Source organism: Simochromis diagramma, unplaced genomic scaffold (genome assembly GCF_900408965.1).
Source record: "Simochromis diagramma unplaced genomic scaffold, fSimDia1.1 OVJJ01000553.1, whole genome shotgun sequence".
NCBI classification, from domain to species: Eukaryota; Metazoa; Chordata; class Actinopteri; order Cichliformes; family Cichlidae; genus Simochromis; species Simochromis diagramma.
In genome coordinates this window covers 2,892,029-2,912,815 of record NW_024387095.1, presented here as the reverse complement: position 1 = coordinate 2,912,815, position 20,787 = coordinate 2,892,029, and the positions used below count along the sequence as shown (strand labels likewise).

General features: G+C 39.4%; 1 protein-coding gene across 1 annotated transcript; it reads right to left on the bottom strand.

Annotated features, from left to right (window-relative positions):
* Positions 1-375: 375 nt before the first annotated feature.
* rgs16 (regulator of G protein signaling 16) lies at positions 376-1,922 on the bottom strand. Its single transcript, XM_040046481.1, has 5 exons — positions 1,766-1,922; positions 1,467-1,550; positions 1,294-1,355; positions 958-1,124; positions 376-870 (listed from the first exon to the last, which is right to left on the bottom strand). The coding sequence occupies exons 1-5, from the start codon at positions 1,807-1,809 to the stop codon at positions 655-657; spliced, it is 573 nt and encodes a 190-aa protein (XP_039902415.1). The 5' UTR covers positions 1,810-1,922; the 3' UTR covers positions 376-654.
* Positions 1,923-20,787: the final 18,865 nt, after the last annotated feature.

Genomic DNA, 20,787 nt, shown 5'->3' with positions numbered 1-20,787 from the left:
TTTATAGAAGTAATTTTAAACCATGATTTTGTTCAGTAAGAAAAACACATTTAGGAAATAGTCACAGTTTTTCAAATAATTTAATTTATTTGGTATGTAGAAAAAAAAACAGTCATATAAATATTATAGTATAAATTAAACTGCACATTATTTTCCATATTTGATTAAAAATGCAATATATACATACAGGTAAATACATAAAAATCATAAAGGACCACACATGCCCATACAAATACATACAGTGAACAAGTTTGACAGACATTGCACGTCACAACTACAAAAGTTTGCCTAATGGCTAAGAAAAGTGCATTTTCCAAATGTGCTGGCCTCTTGCTTGATTGTCACTCAGTCTGTTTAGTAGAACTCTTTCTTTACTTTGCTTTCCAAACTCTAGCTGTATCGACAGCAGTCCATTTTCAGGCATCAGCCTTCAGCTTTCCTCCATTTTCCTTTTTTTCTTTTCATTCTATTGCCATCTTCAAAGTGATGGCTACTACGCTATAGGCCCATCCACAGCTGCTCTCATGTAGCACTCAGCATCTGTACCAGTATTAGCACATGCTTCACGATGAAGCACCTTGTGCCAGACTTCCCTTCCATTCTCAAATCTTAAGGCGATCGCTAACAAATCCCTTTTAGGCTCATCGACAGATTTCAAGCCTTCTTCTCCTGTTGGGGCAGATTTCTGGTCTTGGTGCTTGGCTTGGCTTGGCACACCAGATCTCTGTAGGCTGGAGAGCGGAGAAAGCGTGGATAGCAGTCTTTGGCCATGAGCATGTAGATCTTGTGCTGGGCCATGTCGAAACAAGAATGTGTGGGGGCCAGCATATTGGCTTTGGTGATGTCACGGGTTTCGTGGTCAATATTAATCTACAAAAAAAGGACACAAGATATTAGGTTGAGTCTCTTTTTGACCACTTATGGCTACGTCTTCTTTGAGATTTGGCATTTACTTACCTCCCGGGGAGCTTCGCTGCCGATAAATTCATCATAGATCTTCTTAGCCTTAGTAGCTAGCTTGGCAGGACACTTGATATGTTTGTATTCCTCACAGGCAAAGTAGAACGCAATGTTCTCCTCGCTGAACTCAGACATAAGGAAGGCTGTGAAGGCATACAGTCCATCTGCAGAAATAGAGGAAATGTGATTACTCATTGCACATAATGGACCCAGAGTGGATGAATGTGTATGTATGTGCATCCACACAATTTACCCACATTTGAATGCACTTTTTTTTTTTTTTTGTGAAAATGGCACAGAACAATAAAAGAAACAAACTGAGACTTTACTTACATTTGCTGGAAAGAAGTTTTTCAAAGGACTCTTTCCACCTTAGGCATTCCTCCAGGGTTGGCCTGAAAACAAATGAAGCATTAGTTTCAATTAGATTCAAACTGGAATTTTGACCAAACACACAATGGCAATAAATGCACCCTGCAGTATTATATTGTATATGTGAGCCTTACTTATTTTTCCCTATTTTGCAACAGGATAGATTCCAGTTGGGGATCTGCAAGACACTTCCCAGCCTTGCCTTCAGCTCCTTGGCCCTAAGAGAAAGAGAAAACAGGTTATTTACATTTTTCACCAAGACCTTGATGGCATACCTATTGACAAGCCATCTAGATTTGCACAACCTAAAACTTACATTGTATTTTAGCTTCTCAGATGCTCACATGCAGATGTACAGTGATAAAGAAAAAGCTGTTCTCTATCATCTAATCCAAATCCCCAAACATCAGTGTTTGCAAGAAGCTTAATATACCTTTCCAAGCAGCAGGTAGGCAGTGATGCTAGTCCTTTACACATAGCAGCAGGTTGGAGCTGGTAGGGGTGGTGTTTCGGTTTTGTGGTGCTCAAATTACTGTTCAGTAAAGCTCAGTATGGAGCGAGATTGTCTGTATCTGAAGAGAGTGAGTACAGAGGCTTTATAGTTCAACCGCCCCTGCTTGTGATGTGTCATCAGCCACCTCAGCCAATCACAAAGAGGGAGAGAGAGAGGGAGAGAGAGAGTATATGCAAGGACAAGGCTGGGAAATTACTGTCAGAAGATAAATGCTACTGATATTCTCCACTTTGTTTTTCTTGTATTTCCCTTAACCAGCCACAACCAAAACAAACCACTCTGCCTCTTCCATGAGCAACCCCAAAACAAAACAAAACAAAACAAAAAACATCAGTGTTCAAGTAGAAAAAACACATCTGGTGTTGGAGGTGGTGAGCTCATGGATTTATTTAGTGCTAAGAGAGGACTGGTGCTTGTGAAATTAGTTTTTATTGACAGCCTTTAAAATAGTCTTGGGCAAGGGAACATACATTTTAACATGACAGTTCATATAATACAACAGGCTTCAAGGTCAAATGAAAAAAGCTTTTTATTTTTGTGGGTCTCTCATAGGTCTTATCACATCCTTGCGAGCTGTGGCTCTTGCCTAAAGAGTCATTAGGGCAGATTGCCACTGACATTCATGTGAGTTTGTTCCACAAAGACTAAAAAACAGAACAGAAAAAGGAAAAAAGAATGCAAAGAAAAACAACACACTATACCCACACTAAACATATCCAAGTTCAGTGAAAGCAGAATCCCAGCAAGAAATCTCTCACAAGCAGAAGATTAAAAAATAAATAATAATAATAATCAAATCTGATCACTTCATGTATTCTTGATATACAGCTCTGTTGTAAACTCCATCAGACTAAACATCAGGTCCACTCAGTGTTGGGAAGGTTACTTTTAAAATGTATTCCATTACAGATTACAGAATACATGCCCCAAAATGTATTCTGTAACGTATTCCGTTACGTTACTCAATGAGAGTAACGTATTCTGAATACTTTGGATTACTTAATATATTATCATGCTGAATGCACTATTGCTGTGATTTATTACTGTTACTGAAGGTCCGCGGCTCCGAACCCGGAGTAAAGGGACCTCTGACTAATACGGCGGGTTCCGTGTTGGGCTCATAGCCGAAAAATAGCTTTACTTTGTTGTCTGGGTCAACTTTGCTTGCGAGAGACAAAGAGAGGCGTTGAAAGACTGCTCCAACGGAACTTATTGTTTCGGAGGAAAACACGAACACAGTCTACAGTCGAGTCTTAATAGCTTACTTACAACTGGGCTCGTCAGGCACTCTTCTTGGCTGCAGTGGTTATTATTATATTTACATGCTTCCAGCTCCCGTTTTTGCTTGATGACAACTCGTACCTTTCCACTCCCCTTTTTAAATACATAACGGCGGTACATGTATTCCGTTACTCCCCAACACTGAGTCCACTATATAACAGACTTTGAAATAAAATAGGTTGCTAAATGCAATAATAATAATAATAATAATAATAATAATAATAATAATAAGCAGCATGGCACTGCACAGGTGACTGCCAGCATCACAGAAACTCTTTTGCACATCACTGGGTTTAATTTGACAGTAAAATGTTCAACTGGCATTTGTCCTTTTAAAATTTTGTTTTGTCAAATTGATTCTCGACACCTCCTTTGTTTTTTTCCCTGATTCAATGCCCTCTAGGTGCAAACACAATCACACTTTGCACTCTTTATGAGGCAGATAAAGGTGTTCATTCCTGGGCATTATGGGAAGGAAATGTGATATTCACTCTGTTTAATTATATTTTCCTGAAAGCAGGGTGGATGTACTGCCAACTGCAGGACACAATAAAGCTGAAGCTAGACCGTTTCCCATATGGCAAGCTGGGAGTTGCTTATCTGGGATTTGTTTGTCATATTCATATTACAGTAAAAAAAAAAAAGGACAGGCACATAACTGGTGTTATAACTAGAACCAATAGAACAAATATTAGAATCTGGGTTTCCTCCTGACAGTTGGAACTTTGTAATGTGCTACTTATGTAAGGTTACAGCCATGGGCGTTTCAAGGAACTGAGTACCCACAAGGGCAGTGTGATAAATGCAATAGCCTCTGCTGGTAACATCCCTCCCCCTAGGATTAAAAACCCCACTGTGGTGATTGTCACTTGTGAATTCCCAAGAAACAGCTAGATTCACCATAACAGTATTTTAAACCACTTCAAATAAAAACCATTATACAAAGAAGGATATTCAGCTTCCAAGTGTTTTTTTTTTTGTGTGTTTTTTTTACTGTTTAACAAGGAATCACATATCAGCCTGGAATCTTATTAGACCTATTAAGCTGTTACATGCTTAGAATGAACTGATAAATTAAGGTACAGCATCAAGACATGACATACATGAGGTTAACCTGACAACTAATTAATAATTCTACAATTCCTTCTCTGAACAACACCAACTATTAATTCATGTGACATTTTTTGAAAGAGTTAATAACTGTAGTTATTAGCAAAAGCAGTACAGTGATACATAGCTATGAACTACTGAACATCAGCAGGACTATACACTGATCACTCTGTTCAGGGCAAACACATGGGACCTGTGCAGTTGTCCTGTGATGTCTGGCACTGGGTTTGAACCTTTGCATCCTGTGCGATAGGTCCCGGGGGGAGTCTGCTGGCTGACTCAGTGACTTGGGCTCTTTGTTGTACTCCTGAACAGTGGAGCAGCGTACACTGCCCGGCCGTGGGGCAGCCACTGCCATTGGGGAGTGCTGTTGCCATATGTGGGTGTGTTTAGTCTTTGAAAACTTTTAGGCGGGTGGTACATGTCAAAACAGTATGTACAGGGTGGGCCATTTATATGGATACACCGTAATAACATGGGAATGGCTGGTGATATTAAAGTCCTGTTTGTGGCACATTAGTATATGTGAGGGGGCAAACTCCTCAAGATGGGTGGTGACCATGGTGGCCATTTAGAAGTCGGCCATCTTGGATACAACTTTTGTTTTTTCAATAGGAAGAGGGCCATGTGACACATCAAACTTATTGGTAATGTCACAAGAAAAACAATGGTGTGCTTGGTTTCAATGTAACGTAATCCAAGATGGCCGACTTCTAAATGGCCACCATGGTCACCACCCATCTTGAGGAGTTTGCCCCCTCACATATACTAATGTACCACAAACAGGACTTTAATATCACCAACCATTCCCATTTTATTACAGTGTATTCATATAAATGGCCCACCCTGTACATAAATGTCAGGACCCATGGTTTCCCAGCTGGCAGCTTTATACAAAATCAATTTGTATTTTTTTTTTAAGTGACCTTTTGGTCTTACATGAATGATCACCCTCAGATGCAAAGGCGTAATGTGGCTCAGCGATTGAAAATTGCCTGCCAACAATAATCTGCATTTTCTTAACTTTAAATGATGCTCCTTTTCTTACAGTAAGGCAGTGCTTTCAGTTGAAACCTGATATCTGGAAAAGCACTATCTGGACTATCTGTTTGGCACAATACAAATGACCCATAAGACATTTTAGTCCAAGAATATCCCTAAAAAGGAAGTAGTGCAAACCACGCTGCCTTTGATACAAACACATTTTAGCAAAAACATTCACAGTGTGCCAGGGCCAGGCAGCACTGATTAGGTTAAGTCAGCTGATACTGAGGGGACTAATTTTGCTGGGGAGGATTTAACTGCGCCATTTGGTGCCATCAAAGAACAAAGGTTTGCCTGAGAAGCCTGGGGGAACCCGGCTACCCACTCACCTACTCATACAGTCACGGTGATGTCAGCACAGCTCTTATCAATCCTGGTGACAAAGCCAGAAATGAGACAATGTAGGAGACGGTGTGAAATATGACTATGACTGACCAAAGGCCATTTTTGGAAGTTGGGTAGTCACTGTCCTTGGAGCTGGGTGATGCTAGTACTTGATACTGAAAATTATTATGAAAGGTTTCTTGCTAATTGTGATGACTATTACACAACTGTTCCAGCCAAACAAGGATTTAACTACTATGTGCTTCTGACAAAAAAAGCAAGAAAGTGCTCCGAGCAGTTACAATGTTTTTGCCTCAGTTTTCTGTTGCTTTTTACAGCAGAAAACTGAGGCATTTTAATGGCTATAATTCAGGTCAGGAGAATAATATTCACCAGAACATGTTAATGTTTCATACAATAGTTTCCAGTGTTATAAATAAAGCACAGATGTGATGCTGAGATAAAGCTGAGAGAGAAGGCGTTAACATCTGATTTCCCTGAAACTCTTTTGGTGAATTGAATTTAACCATGAGTTTGGATCATCTGTCAGCTAGCAATGCCCTCGAGCTTCGTTCCTTTGTTTCACAACAGCACCACATATTCTTTATAAAGTGCTGGTCATTTTTTCCTGTTGTTAAACTGCTACAGCTCAGACTTCCTGTCAGATAAAAATTTTTTTTTAAAAAACCCAATAATGCTCACAGAATGGAGACTGCACAGACACTTTTCTCAGAAAGCCCCTGGGTGTCTTTACCCAGTAGTCAGACTTAGAAAGAGTGTTAGTTTACAAGTGATTTAAGAGAGTTCTTTGATCGCACAAAAGGTCATTTGATATATCTGGGGGGGCTTTAGCTTAATAAAAACACAGAGTAAATGACTGAACATTTCTGCTTCAGAGCAATCTCAGAGGAGGTTATCACTTCTCTTCACTGTTTATGCCATCTGTAGGCTTTGAATTGATTTCAGCTACTATATTATGATATCATGATTTACCAGGTGTATTGTAATGGTGTAAGAATAACATGCATTCATCATGCTCAGTACAATATCAAATGACTTGCATTTGATATTGTATTGAGCATTTGTTTCTTTTTTACTTTTTGTGTGCTATTTTATGGCATGTAGTCTTGAGGTATAACTGCCTAGCTTATATCTATTCATGTGGCATTTAAATGGTGTAAAAGTTAGTAGTCAAAATGGATATGATGTGCTATTTATGCATATTCTATAAGAATGATGTGCTATTATTTACACCTGGGATTCAGTGAGAGGCAAATAGCTGACAGTAAGTCCAATCTCCATTTCAAGCAGAGCAGAGCTATTCAGTGGATGCACAATATAGCAACAGAAATTTTTCAAAACATGTTGCTTTGTTTCCTTTTCCTCAACAGCACACTCTGCCTCAACAAATAAGACAGTCTCGTTACTTTGGAGACAAAATCTTTATTCAGAACAGTACTTATCATTTGGCTGTGTTATGACAAGAGACAACCAAAGAATTAAACATTTTCAAGATTCATGCCTCGGTCCTCAATCAAAATGAGAAAAATATAAAGAGAATTTTTAAAACTTTTATTACAGTCTGGTTTTTGTTTGTTAGGATAGGATTTCTTGAAAGAGTTCCGGATTTTCTAGTTTATAGTTGTTACAGCTATTTAGTAACTTACCATGTAACTAGAAACTATTTTTAACCTTCCACGAAATCTGATATGAACCTCCCTGAGAAATGGAGCTACATGTCAAGTAGATGCATCCCACAGAGACTTGAATGGGACAGGATTAAGAGATGTTTTTGGTTTCATTATAGGTTAGACTTGAGTTGGGCTAGGGGTATGCCCCCTTTTGTTGGTAAAATGTTTTTGGTTTTTTTTCGTTAAAACTCTGATGTATACTATGAGCAAAATTAAGACCAGTCTACAGACCAGTATAAAGACCAGTCTAGTTGCAGCCTTTTGGTCTGTGACCAGGAGCTAAGGCTACAGTTACTACTGGAACCTGGGGCTGAGATTAGGTTGATGTTGGGCTGAGAAGCACAGGAGGACAGACTGAGGGAAAGTGAGCTTGGAAGGATCCAAGTATAACCACTAGATATACCACATGATAGTATCACATTGTCTCTGCTATGTTCATGTATGGGGTTTTTATTTAATCATTTTAATTTAAATAGCAGAAAAAAATATTTTTAGCTTTGATTGAATAAAAACTACAAAATTGTCAACTTACCCAGTGTGTACCATGCCTTCCACATTGCATAGCCTCTTTCTTAAGGAATTGTAACGTTTTCTTTGCTATATATATTTTAATGTTAAGATTATGGATTCAACTGATTACATTCAATTTCTCAGGTTTGAACAGAAAAAAATCCTATTAATTAAAATAATTTATTTAATCATTAATTTCTGAGGTGTTTTTTTTTTTACAGCTATCAAACAAAGGCAAAGTAAAAAGGATGAATGAATAGTGAATTAATGTGTGGTTATAATGTTTTTTAAAAGGTTACTCACACCAGAGTAAAAATAGGATAGTAATCTCCTTGTGACTAGAAAAAAAATGGTGTTTGCCCAGTAACTGCACTGAATAATTTGCACTCAGCACCCAGTTGCAAGAAGTTGCACAGAGATTGAGAGTGATGCATGCTGATCCACTTTCAATCTCAAACTATCTTCTAACAATCTCTGTCTGACTCAGACTGACCGTCACAAGGGTTTGAAATAACTCCTGTTTAATTCTTGTTGTAGTGTCTTTACCTTACAATATAGTAAGCTTTGAGGCAACTGCTGTTGCGATTTGGTGCAGACTGATTGCCTACATGTTACAATACATTCGAGTCAGTCTGTGCTGATGAGTGCTGAAACTCGTCTGAAATGTGCATCTTTGCAATAGAAGACTTGACTCAACTGGTTGTAAAAATCAGTGATGCTGAGCACCTATGAGGTTTTGATGTTAAATTGCGGCAACTACATCTCTATTTGTAAACGACTTTCTAAATTTCAGGTTCAAATATATGAGATCCTGGCTGTACTCAGGATTTGACTTTCTGTGCATGTAGAAGGCAACAGAAATGTGAAGTTTAATCAGTATCACAAACAGATTACGTGTAATTGACAACTTGACCCAATTCAGACTGCCTTTAGACTAACTGTCATATTGCTGTTTTATTACTGTCTTGATGCTTTGAAGACAGCACATGACTGTGATACCTGGTTCCCATCTTGGAACCAATGATTTGAAAGGCAACAAGATCAGAAATTGCACAAAGTCATAATAATTCCAGTCATGACATAAACTCCAACTACAGTTTTCTCTAGTGCGATTGTAGCATAAGAGCTGAGGCTGATGAGCCAGAATGTCTATGAGTAGAGGTTAACGCAGCTCTGGTCACAGGGAACAAAAATGGGAGTAAAGCCAACTTTGTCTACCCCAGTCAGAAAAAGAAAGCCATGAGTATTGATAGGTTTGTAGCATAAACCTATTCGCTGGAACGTTCAAGACGATTCTACTACACAGCAAGCAAGACACAAGCAGGCAAAGTTCTTTATGTTTCTCGTATACGAGGAAGACCAACTGGACAAACGCCGGTCCTTCGCTTGACCCCAGTTGCTCTTGTCCGCTCCCTCGTAACACTGCTCTTTTATTGAGGTTACATGAATATACATAGGTTCATTAACATATGACGTATACATACAAACAAAGAGTACCTTGCCTGTGCGTTGTGTAAGTATGTGTGTGTGTGTATGTGTGTGTGTGGGTGGGTGGGGGGGGGTCAAGATGTGACCTCATAAAGGACTTCCCTAAACCTGCTGGTCTGGAAGTCCAGCAGTTCATCTAAACAAAAGGCACTTAGACTAAAACAGACATAGATTTGTTTATCCTACCATAAAACAATAAAAGAAGGTACGACCTCTCCCATACTCCCAGGATGTAGGTGTGGATGCCAGAACAGTCTTTGCTGACCACTAAGGATCACACATCCTATCACTACACAATCGATTATACACCTCTAAGTATATATGGTTAGATATTTCCCAATACAAATGACAATAATAAAATATAAATCCAACAAGTATGATTGCATGAGCAGCGTCTGTTGTAGTCAGTGGTGGTGGCAGAGCTGATTGCTGGAAGTGGGACTGATTGAGGAAGTGGATGCAGCTGGCGAGACTGTGCTCAGGTTGTGGTGCACCTGTCTCCACTCCTGCCATCAGGCACACACCAAAGCACAAGAAGGGACAAAGAGAGAGGCTGCAGGCATACTACATGTTACTTTTGGGACTAATTAAATTAGAATGATGCATTAAGTGTATATTGTCTGCACATATATTATTCTACTTGCTCCAATTACAAAATGTCTCCATGCATGCATGTGTTAGAAATAAATACAATTCATATTTATTGTGTCAAATCAGAATACTGAATACCACCCAGGAAATGTACCACAGGGCAGTCCTGATAAACCAGAACTGACATTTACCTTCATGAGTGAGTTTTAAATCAAAGGTCATATCTCACCTCTAGCTTGCTCAATCGTGTCTGGGTCAGAAATGTACCTGGGGCTAATCTAGGACACTTAAGTTGCAGGGCCTTACTTTACCTCTGCAAACAGCCCTGTCCATATTACTTGCTGGTCTTTTTACCCCTTGTAACCTAAAATTGCAAGTCATTTAACATCAAAGGCTATCCATCTTAAGCCTAGTGAAGATCTTTTGGTTTCATTCAGCCTCATATGTCGATGACAAAAGCTCATCTTAGACTCAGCATGCTCTCTCACAGTTCACTTCTGCGTAGGTTTTTGTTGTTGCGATGAAAAGACCGCATTGAGATCATCGTATCTACATGAGCTGCTGCATTGCTGCCTTCACAATTACCATTGCCAAGGAGAAAATGAAAAATGACACTGTGGTCCAAATTCACCTACTAAAAACACGACCAGCAGGCAATAATATCTGGTTATTTCATAGTGAATTATACCCTGATGGAAATTCTCATAAGAAATCTTTTCATCTTTTCTTCACTAAGCTTCCATTAGCATAAAAAGTAGGTCAAGGAGCTAAAGAGATTCTTCTTATTCTTCTAATTAGGTTCACAGAGAGGCATACCCAAACTTTTCATCGTTTGATATAATTACGTGTTCAGGTTTCATTTTTCAATTTGAACAAAAGGCAGCTGAAAATGTTAAAGACACACCTGTGTTCTTGTCCATGTGTCTGCACGTAACATGTTGTGAAATTCACCTACTTTTGCTATTATTATTAGATGATGTTACTTACCACATGTACAGCATCTGGATCTTGCATGACACCTGCAGTTTCTTTCCTAGTTGCTAACAATGGGGACCTTTCACGTGTCACGCTGTAATAATTCCCACCATCTGGTAATTAACTGTGAATACTTTTAGGAAAAAAATATTTTAGGGTGTAAAATTTAACTCTGTATTGACAAAAGAGCCCATAAAAATACAGATATAATAGTAAAAATTAATTCATTATTATTTTGTGCAGTTGAATATTGTACCAATACACATGACAAAAAAATCCTTCAGCACAGCTAGGCTTGCCTCCCAGTATATTGTTTGGGGACCACTGGTCTGCAGTTTGTGACTTTGGTGGTAATGTCATTGTCATCTTACAGCTAGCTATGGTTGGGACACTCTGTTGGATATTCTAGGTCCTCTACATTGTTTGTGAGTCATTGCTGTCCAAGCAAAGTTGCTGTTGCAGTTGATGGATACCATGGTAGGTAATATATGTCTTGTATCCTCTACAAAGCGTAGCATAAATGTATAAAAGTGGTTGCCATGGGTGGTTTTCATTCTAATAATTTGGATTGCACTGTTGTTTCCACATGAAGCCTTAACCAAGGGTTAAATTGGCTTTGCTATGTGGTGCTGATCGTAAATCGCTTAAGCTGCAGAGTACATTGAACAACTGATGACACTTCAAACTAACTAAACAGGTTGTCTGACGTGTAAGCTTTCAGTGTACTGCCTGGCCATAGATGTTTATGTCAGTGTATAGCCAAAAGTGAATCATTGTGTTGCTCCAGAATGACTTTACACCCGAGGAGCTGATGAATTCGTAGCAATCATTTTTCAAATAACAGCCCCACGTTTTCCTGCCTATCTGGTTGTTTGTGTTCATGGGCAGTTTGTGTTGAAGACAAGGTCAGCTAGAAACTCCCCCTCCCTTCCCAAACATCCGAGTCTCAAGTCATTGCCAGTGTTTCCTGGCATTACATCCGCTTGTTTGTTTGTTTGTTTTTTTCAGAAAGTCCATCAGAGTGGTGACTCAGTAAAGAGCGGAATAGGAGAGCAAAAAGCCCATGAATGGAAATATTTAAACAGAAAGATGAATTTCAGGGAAATTCTTGCTGGTTAATCTGCCCAGTATAAGAGGTTTGCCTAAGAGGTGTTTTACAGGGATATAAAATAAGACAAACGTCAACAAATCAAACAAACCTTTTTTTTTTAATGATTTTGTGCTGTCTTTTTTTTAATATGCTCCACTATGCATAGACTTCCTCACCTGTTTGCACAGCTTCCTGGCTCAGAAACTGTAAAAATGATCATTTATATATTTAACAATACATTTACCCTTAGCTGAGAATGACAGAGAATGATTGATAGAAGTCGTTATTTAGTAAAGGCAATGAAACATTATGAAAACACCCCACTACACATAATGTAGATTGCTGACAAGTTGTACATAAATTACTGAAAGTATCCCATCAGTCCTATAAGGATTAATAGCACCGCTATAGATATTTGTACTGTGTTGAATAATGCACAAAATGCACCATTCAGGCCTGTATTGTAGAGTGGTCAGTATTACCAACTCCGGAAGACGATCAAAGCAGCCAAACGTGAGTACAGGGACAGGGTGGAGCAACAGTTTGACAACCCTCGGAGTATGTGGCAGGGACTAAACACGATCACAGACTTTAGAGGGAAAACCAGCACACCGCAGACCACGGCCTCTCTGTGTGAGGATCTAAATGTATTCTACGCTAGATTCGACACAGCGAACACCATGAGACTGGACAGTGTGCGCACCGCGGATGACGTCAGTGCGCACACTGTGTCTGAGGAGGATGTGCGGAGGTGCTTCAGGAAGGTGAACGCACGCAAAGCTACTGGTCCGGACGGGATTCCCGGCCGCGTCCTCAGGTCATGCGCGGCTCAGCTGGCTGGAGTGTTCACGCACATCTTCAACCTTTCCCTCTCTCTGTCTGTAGTCCCAGCCTGCTTCAAAATGGCCACCATCGTCCCTGTACCCAAATCCTCCACCATCTCCTCATTGAACGACTGGCGACCTGTAGCCCTGACCCCCATCGTAAGCAAATGCTTCGAGAAACTGGTCAGGGACTTCATCTGCTCTGCACTACCCGACTCACTGGACCCTCTACAGTTCGCATACCGCCACAACAGGTCCACTGATGATGCCATAGCCCTGACACTACACACTGCCCTGTCACACCTGGAGAAGAGAGACACGTATGTGAGAATGCTGTTTGTAGATTACAGCTCAGCATTCAATACCATCGTTCCCTCGAAGCTGTACAGGAAACTGCAGGATCTAGGACTGAGCAGCTCCCTCTGCAGCTGGATCCTTAGCTTCCTGTCTGACAGACGCCAAGTGGTCAGACTGGGCAGCATCACCTCATCCCCCGTCACACTGAACACTGGTGCTCCACAGGGGTGTGTACTGAGCCCTCTCCTGTACTCACTCTACACCTACGACTGCACAGCCACTAACAACTCCAACATCATTGTGAAGTTTGCGGACGACACTACAGTGGTGGGTCTTATCACCAACGGTGATGAGACGGCTTACAGGGAGGAGGTCAGCGCCCTGACCCACTGGTGTCAAGACAACCATCTCACCCTCAACGTCGCAAAGACAAAGGAGTTGATAGTGGACTTCCGGAGGTGCAGAGAAGTACACACCCCCATCACCATCAACGGCGCTGCTGTGGAGAGAGTGAGCAGCTTCCGGTTCCTTGGTGTACATCTGGCTGAGGATCTTACGTGGTCAGTACACACAAACAAAACAGTGAAGAAGCAGCGCCTCTTCTTTCTCAGGAGACTGAAAAGATTCAGCATGAGCCCCCGCATCCTCAGGACCTTCTATCACTGTGCCATTGAGAGCATCCTCACTGGATGCATCACCACCTGGTATGGCAACAGCACCGCCTACAACTGCAAAGCTCTCCAGCGAGTAGTGCGGTGCTCTGAACGGATAATCGGAGGTGAGCTTCCCTCCCTCCAAGACATCTACAGGAAGCCGTGCCTGAGGAAAGCGGGGAGGATCATCAAGGACTCCAGTCACCCCAGCCATAAACTGTTCAGACTACTTCCATCAGGAAGGAGGTTCTGCAGCATCCGGTCCCGTACCAGCAGACTGAGAGACAGCTTTTTCCATCAGGCCATCAGACTGCTGAACACTTCATAGACACCTCAGCTTCACTACTGGAACTTTAACATTATGCACTCCATACTGTACAGTAATGCCACTGTTTTGCACATGTCTCACTCTGTATATTTTATTTTATATATTTTATTTATTGTTTACTCTATTTAATTTGGAAAATATGTGTACACACACACACACACACACACACACACACACACACACACACACACACACACACACACACACACACACGTAGAAAAATATTTAGTATACACATCCAGAAATGCACATACTATTATATATTGTACATATATTTATTAGTTTCAGATGTAGCCATTCTTGTATTTTGCTTGTTTACATTATTGTATTTTGCACAACTCTGTTGCTTGTGAAGCTCGCACACAAGAATTTCACTCACATGTGCTGTACCAATGTACCTGCACATGTGATGTGACAATAAAAAAAAAAAGTGATTTAATTTGATTTGATTTGATTTGAAAATGCACACGACAGCACATCTGGAGTTTGCCAAAACAGACCTAGACTCTCAGACGACTAAAAATAAATTTCTCTTGTCTGATAATACAAAGATTGAACTCTTTGGTCTGACTGTCGAGTGTCATGCCTGGAGGAAACCAGGTACTGGTCATCACCTGGCCTATACCAGCCCTACAGTAAAGCATGGTGGTGGCAGCATCATGTTGTGGGAATGTTTTTCATCATTAGGAAATTAAAATCTAGTTGGGGTCATTGAAACATTTAGTGAAGCAATGTATAGAAACATCCTTGATAATAACCTGCTCCCGAGCACGCTCGATCTCAGACTGGTGTAAAGGTTCATCTTCCGACAGGACTAAGCATACAGCTTGTGAATGTCCTTGAGGGGCCCGGCCATAGCCCTGAGTTGAACCCGAGTGAACATCTCTGGAGATATCTGAAAATAACTCCACAGCGATACCTGCCAAATCTGATGAAGCTTGAGAGGTCTGCAAAAGAAGAATGGGAGAAACTCCCCAAAAAGGTGGGCCAGTAGGTGTGCCAAGCTTGTAGCATCACACTCAAAAAGACTTGAGGCTCCAACTGCTGCTAAGGGTGCTTCAAGAAAGTGTTGAGCAAAGACTATGAATTCTTTTTTATTAATTTGTAAGAATTACAAGCCAACGTTTGTATGTTTTTTACGTCACATTATGGTGTAATGCCCACTGATGTGAAACAGTGTATAGGTGTGAAAACTACATGTGAAGATACCTGACAACTGTAGTTCTGTAATAAATTGTATTCTATCTAGACAGACGCTTTTCATTCACTAATTGAACCAAAAATGCTGGGGGATTTTGTGCTTGGACAATTCAACATTTGTGTAGTGGTCATGTTCGGTCTCTCTGGGAGTCATCTGGCTTTGTGCATGTAAGAGCCTCATGGTGCTCATCTGTCTGATCGTTCTCTGGGGAGGAAAGAAGCAGCCTACAGCAGGGCCAGCCAGATGCTCTCTGTGACTGTTAAACAATAACTACTGAAGTGTGCTCCTTCTTCAGCAACACTATGATCTGTAACTACTCCCAAGGGGCATTTTAGACAGAGGTCAGACAAGCCTACAATGTGCAAAATGTCCTGACATTTGAAGTGACAATCTGTTAAATTCAGTTTTTCATTGCTGGTAAAAACTGATGATGTGTGTTTTTCGAATAAAATGCATTAATTTATAGAGTTTCTTTTTTCTCTCCCTCAGTTCTAATTGTGATTTACATGTTTACACCGCTTACATGATTAGCATTCTTAAAATTCATCACTTGTGACTAGGAACTATAGAAGAAGGCTGGTGCACCAGTATACAGTTACAGGCATTACAGATCTGATTAAAAACGACTGCTTATACTAACAGCTGTCAGTCATTGTGACACACTTATAATCACAAAGATAAAATACCAGCGTGAAACAAGTAATGCCCACCAATGCCCACGTGTCACTTGACTTTATGCTGGTGCATGCTAACATTTGGTAATTCATAGTGAATTCTCATTGATGGCAATGTCATTAATCTGGCAGATGTTTGTCTACTAATTAAACTAAGGGGAAATTAAAATTTTCAGCTCATGATGGGGCAAGATGAAAAACCAGTGCACAGGGATTCACTATCAAGAAGCCATAATGATCTTTAGCTTGTCCCAAGCCATTTTGTCTTGCAGGTGGCATAAAATGGAAACTCAACCTTTGGAAACATGAATATATTTACCAAATGTTTTGACAGGTCAGTAATACATGTCACAAAAATGGCAGAATCCATCTTTGGAAGAACAGGACTGGGCCTAGGCCTTCGAAAAAATAAATAAATAAATAAAATAAAATAAAATCAATCAATCAATTTAATAATAAACACATTACGTTTTCATTATGTATTAAATACATTCCCATATTAAAACCACCCCATTACTGTGTTTGTACGTGATATTACTGTGCTGTTTCATTTGTGAGCTGGTTTCTTGTCTACCTGTTACATAATAGAAAAATATTTTGGGGAGTAAACTCTACCACACTCCAAATCATTTGTTCAGACCTAATTTGAGTTGTCTAAAAATAAAGTGAAGAGCACAGTAGAGATACAGACAGTCCCCTCTAGATTCAATACTGTGCTAATGATAGAGGCCAGTGGTATTATAAACCCTTTCAGAATGCATTCCGTTTTACAAGTGTGTGTTTGTATGTATATGCGTGGTGTGTGTATATTGTGAAAATGTAGACTGTAATGAGAGCTGAGCAGGGTTATCTGGCTGAGCTGAAACAGATTTCACAGCAATGAATAAACATATGATGCTCCCCCAACAAAAGCACCTCCTGCAGTGAAATGACAGACTTGTATGTGGTCCTTTACCAGCAGAGCATGCCTTGGAGAAATCACTGCTAATCATTAACTTGAAGCTGGATGGCTTTGTTTTTCCCCCCGCTGTATCCCCACAGTTGGGTTGTGAAATATCAGGCCCAGACAACAACACCGTTGATATTTGACTCTTGTCAACATCACATGCACACAGTATGAATGTACCTGCTACCTTGGAGATCATAACAAACAGTCAGCAATGACAATATCAGAGAGCAGCAGGTATTATTGCTCCTACAGGCTTGTTGTAACTAAAAATAGGAGCTGACACACAAATGCATTAGCTTATATAAAAAAATGTTACAATTTGATTTCCAAATTACAAAAGAACATGCCAATATATAGCTGTAGCCAATATAATGCTGTATCACTGTGAATTTAAAATAAATCAGCGTTTTTCTTACTTTGTGTTTAGAGTTGGACGTTAAAGACAGCCTCATTAACACTGGATCAAAAATATGAATATGAAAATATCAACATCCGTGTGACTAGAAAAAAACTGTGGGTTGCTCAGTGATTGCATTCAAATATTTTTGCTTTCATTCACAAATAAATAAGCAACGAACTGGTCACCCAGAGGTTCATGTGAATACTCTTGATTGGAAGGCAATTCAGTGTTTCACTTGGTAGGAGGCAATCAATCACTATCCTGCAGCAGCTACATCACTGGTTGTGGAGACATTTCAGTTTCAATTCTGGGTCTGGCTGGACCAGAAGTGTCAAACATATTTTAAATCATGGCCCACATACAGCCCACTTTGTTCTTAAGTGGGCCGGACCAGTGAAAGTCCTCTTCCTGTTACATTTAATCTATGGGATAACTCACCTTTTCTATAAGAAATGGTTTAATTTCAACAGCACCATTCATTTTTTTTCCTTTTTTTGATAAAGTAACGCTATTGTTCAAAAGTCCAAAATCTATGCCCTCCTTCACTCATTCAGTGGGCTGGACTGGAGTCATTGCGGGGCCGATTTTGGCCCCTGGGTCTTATGTTTAACACCACTCTGACTGTAAGTATGTGAATATCTGTGTAATGTGAGTTTCTCTGCATGTACATAGTAACAGGTTTATGATTTTTGTAGATTTTTGCCATTATTATCTTAAACAGATTACTTATAATTGCTAACCTGACCACTCTCAGTTACAAACAGACAGTTTATTGCCCCAAAATTGCTTTGGTGTGTCAAAATGGCAGCTTAATTTGAATAGTCACAGACTTCGTACCCATCTTTGAATAATTTTAAAGGCAGCAAGTTTGCAAGTTCCTGGTGTCACAGCTTCCAACCACTCATGTGGATACGCTTTTGTCACTGCTAAATGTTACAAAAAGAAATAATGTATGGCACTTTGATAAATTAAATGTATATTGATGATGTCACTGTATTGCTGTGAAATAATGCATTAATGTTCCAAAATCCAGCATTTACAAACAGTTACATAAAGTGTGTTACATAAGTTCATCATCATTAGGCGCCCTTTCCTGTGCCTTTTTTAGCACAAGCATTCACCTGACGTCAAGGAGAGCAAGAACAAAATGCCACAGACTAAGAAGTCTATTGGATTGGGAAGTGCTGTAAATGTTTAATCCTAATGGCTTGCTTATTTGAAAAAGTGATTAAACAACTAATAGCTTAAATGAACAATAAACATATTGTGTTATTAAAAAGTACTCTAAGGAGTTAGTTTGTATTATGTTAGCCTCAACACTGTTAACAATTAATGTATAATATATTCCTTCACAGTAACAACTCCAATCCCCAAGTTAGCTTGTATCTCTACTACACATCGTTGGGTCTGTGTAAAGTCGGGTGCATCAGTCTTTCCTTGTTTTGATGTATGGAATGAGGACTGAAATGCATAGTAAATGTACCATAAAAACAAAACACATGGCTAAAACATTCTGTGTTCCAGTAATTTGTATTTTTTGTGTTCCTGCACAAAATGGATCTTTGCGTTTATAGTACATCTCCCATTACCAGTGAAGGTTACCTAATAGAAACAAATGGGTTTTTTTTTTCAGGTTGTTGCAAAACAGGCAATCCAATATGCTTTGTTGTTTTCCCGACACTGCTTCTGTTGTTTGTCTCAGGGCTGAACAGGAGGAGTAATTAAATGTTCTCTCATCCTCACCATTATCCATAGTCAGGGCAATGCTTCGCCATGGGTATTGTGCTTACTATTGATTAAGAGACTAGAGAAATACAGACTGATTGAGAAACAGAAAAGATATTTTGAAGCGAAAGAATAGATGGAAAGATAGGAGAAGATTATAGAAAATGAGCCACAATTTGCCGTTTGTTACAAACCACCCAAATCATCTTTGTAGAGCAACAACTGGTCAAGACGCATATAAAGCCTTATGATTGTCCTGTACATTTACTGTAGAAATCTAGTTTCTGCACAGGGACTCACACGCCCCGATATTATTTTTTTTCTAAAAAGTGCATGTTTGCCTTTTAGACAAAATATTCAATTTTTACACAAGTACAATGCTTTTACAGCTGCAAGAGCACCAAGACAGGGCTCATAATGGATCGCTTCGAAAGCTCCAGGAACACCTTCACGTAGTTTACTCTATCTCTTATGTTCAATTACATTACTGTAATTTACACTTTCATAACCACAGACAAGACTGGTCATAATGTGTTGAGTTGATGCTCTGCTTGCAGTTACTTCCGTTGTGAGATATGCATTGACTGCTTGCAGTCTGCTGGCCCAGATAGGCTTGTGTTGTGTCTACCGAGCAGGGCACTGTCCCACATTCAGACTGCTCTTCATTCCCAGAGTGACTAACACATTGACAACAACAGTAAAGTAAATGGATGTGTAATGGGGCAGCGGGCGACTGCGTCACCCCAGTGCCCCAAATACAAGGTATATGTGGTAGTTTCAGCTAAGTAAAAATAGTATCATGAATGTTTGACGATGCTTCTGCTCTTTGCTTATTTGCTTACTTTTAAAAGAAAAAAAAACCTAAGTCATCTAGTCATCAGTCATCATATGAATCACTGCTGATAAAACTTAAAAAATCTTACTTAGCATAGGATGAAAGGTGAAGATGCTGAGCAAAGTTCTCCATACCTAACCTATCAGCACGCATTTTAATTTTAGTTTAGAATTGCAGTAGTAGTTATTGTGAATTAAAATGATCGACTCTGAGTTTAATAACTGGTAACTGTAATTCTTGAATGTGATCATCAAATAATCAAAAATCAAACATCAAATAATTATAGAATAATTCTAAATGTTTTGAAGTATCACTTCTCTGGACAAGGATGTTTATTGCTAGAAAGAACAAAATGGAAATTGTTGATGTGGCTGGGAATTTCAAACTCAATATAAAAAGTGGAATTAAAATTGATCATGACATAAAGTTTGCATGTAGCTGTTTGTGGTTCAGGATGTTTGTAGGTTTGTTTATGGCATATACATAAGAGTCCTATTGCTTCATTTTTAAAATTAATCATTTAAATTTAAAGAAATAAAGAAATGTACGTTTCTCTTGTTTTTTCAATTACATTCAGCTCATTTACTTCTTTGAATTTATGTGAGAAAGACTGAAAAGTCATTAGTACATGTGCTCAATAGATTGTATTTACTGAATATTTAGCATGCAAAGTCTTCTAATACAAAAAGCAAAATTGAACAACCAACAATTTTGCAATTTTGAATCTGTTCTTCAAACATTTAATTTTAACAGAGGTGTGAATCATGCAGCTGGAGAAGTGGCTTCTCATTAATTAGAAATGTTTTGGTCTGCTTTCATTGCTGTTATAAAATGGCTGGGAAACGAGGTCAACCCGTCTGTCTGTGTGTCTGATCAGTGGATGAGTGCATTTTCATAACTCTAATACCGTTTTGGTATAATGAGAATGAAGTCACACAGTGCAACAATAAA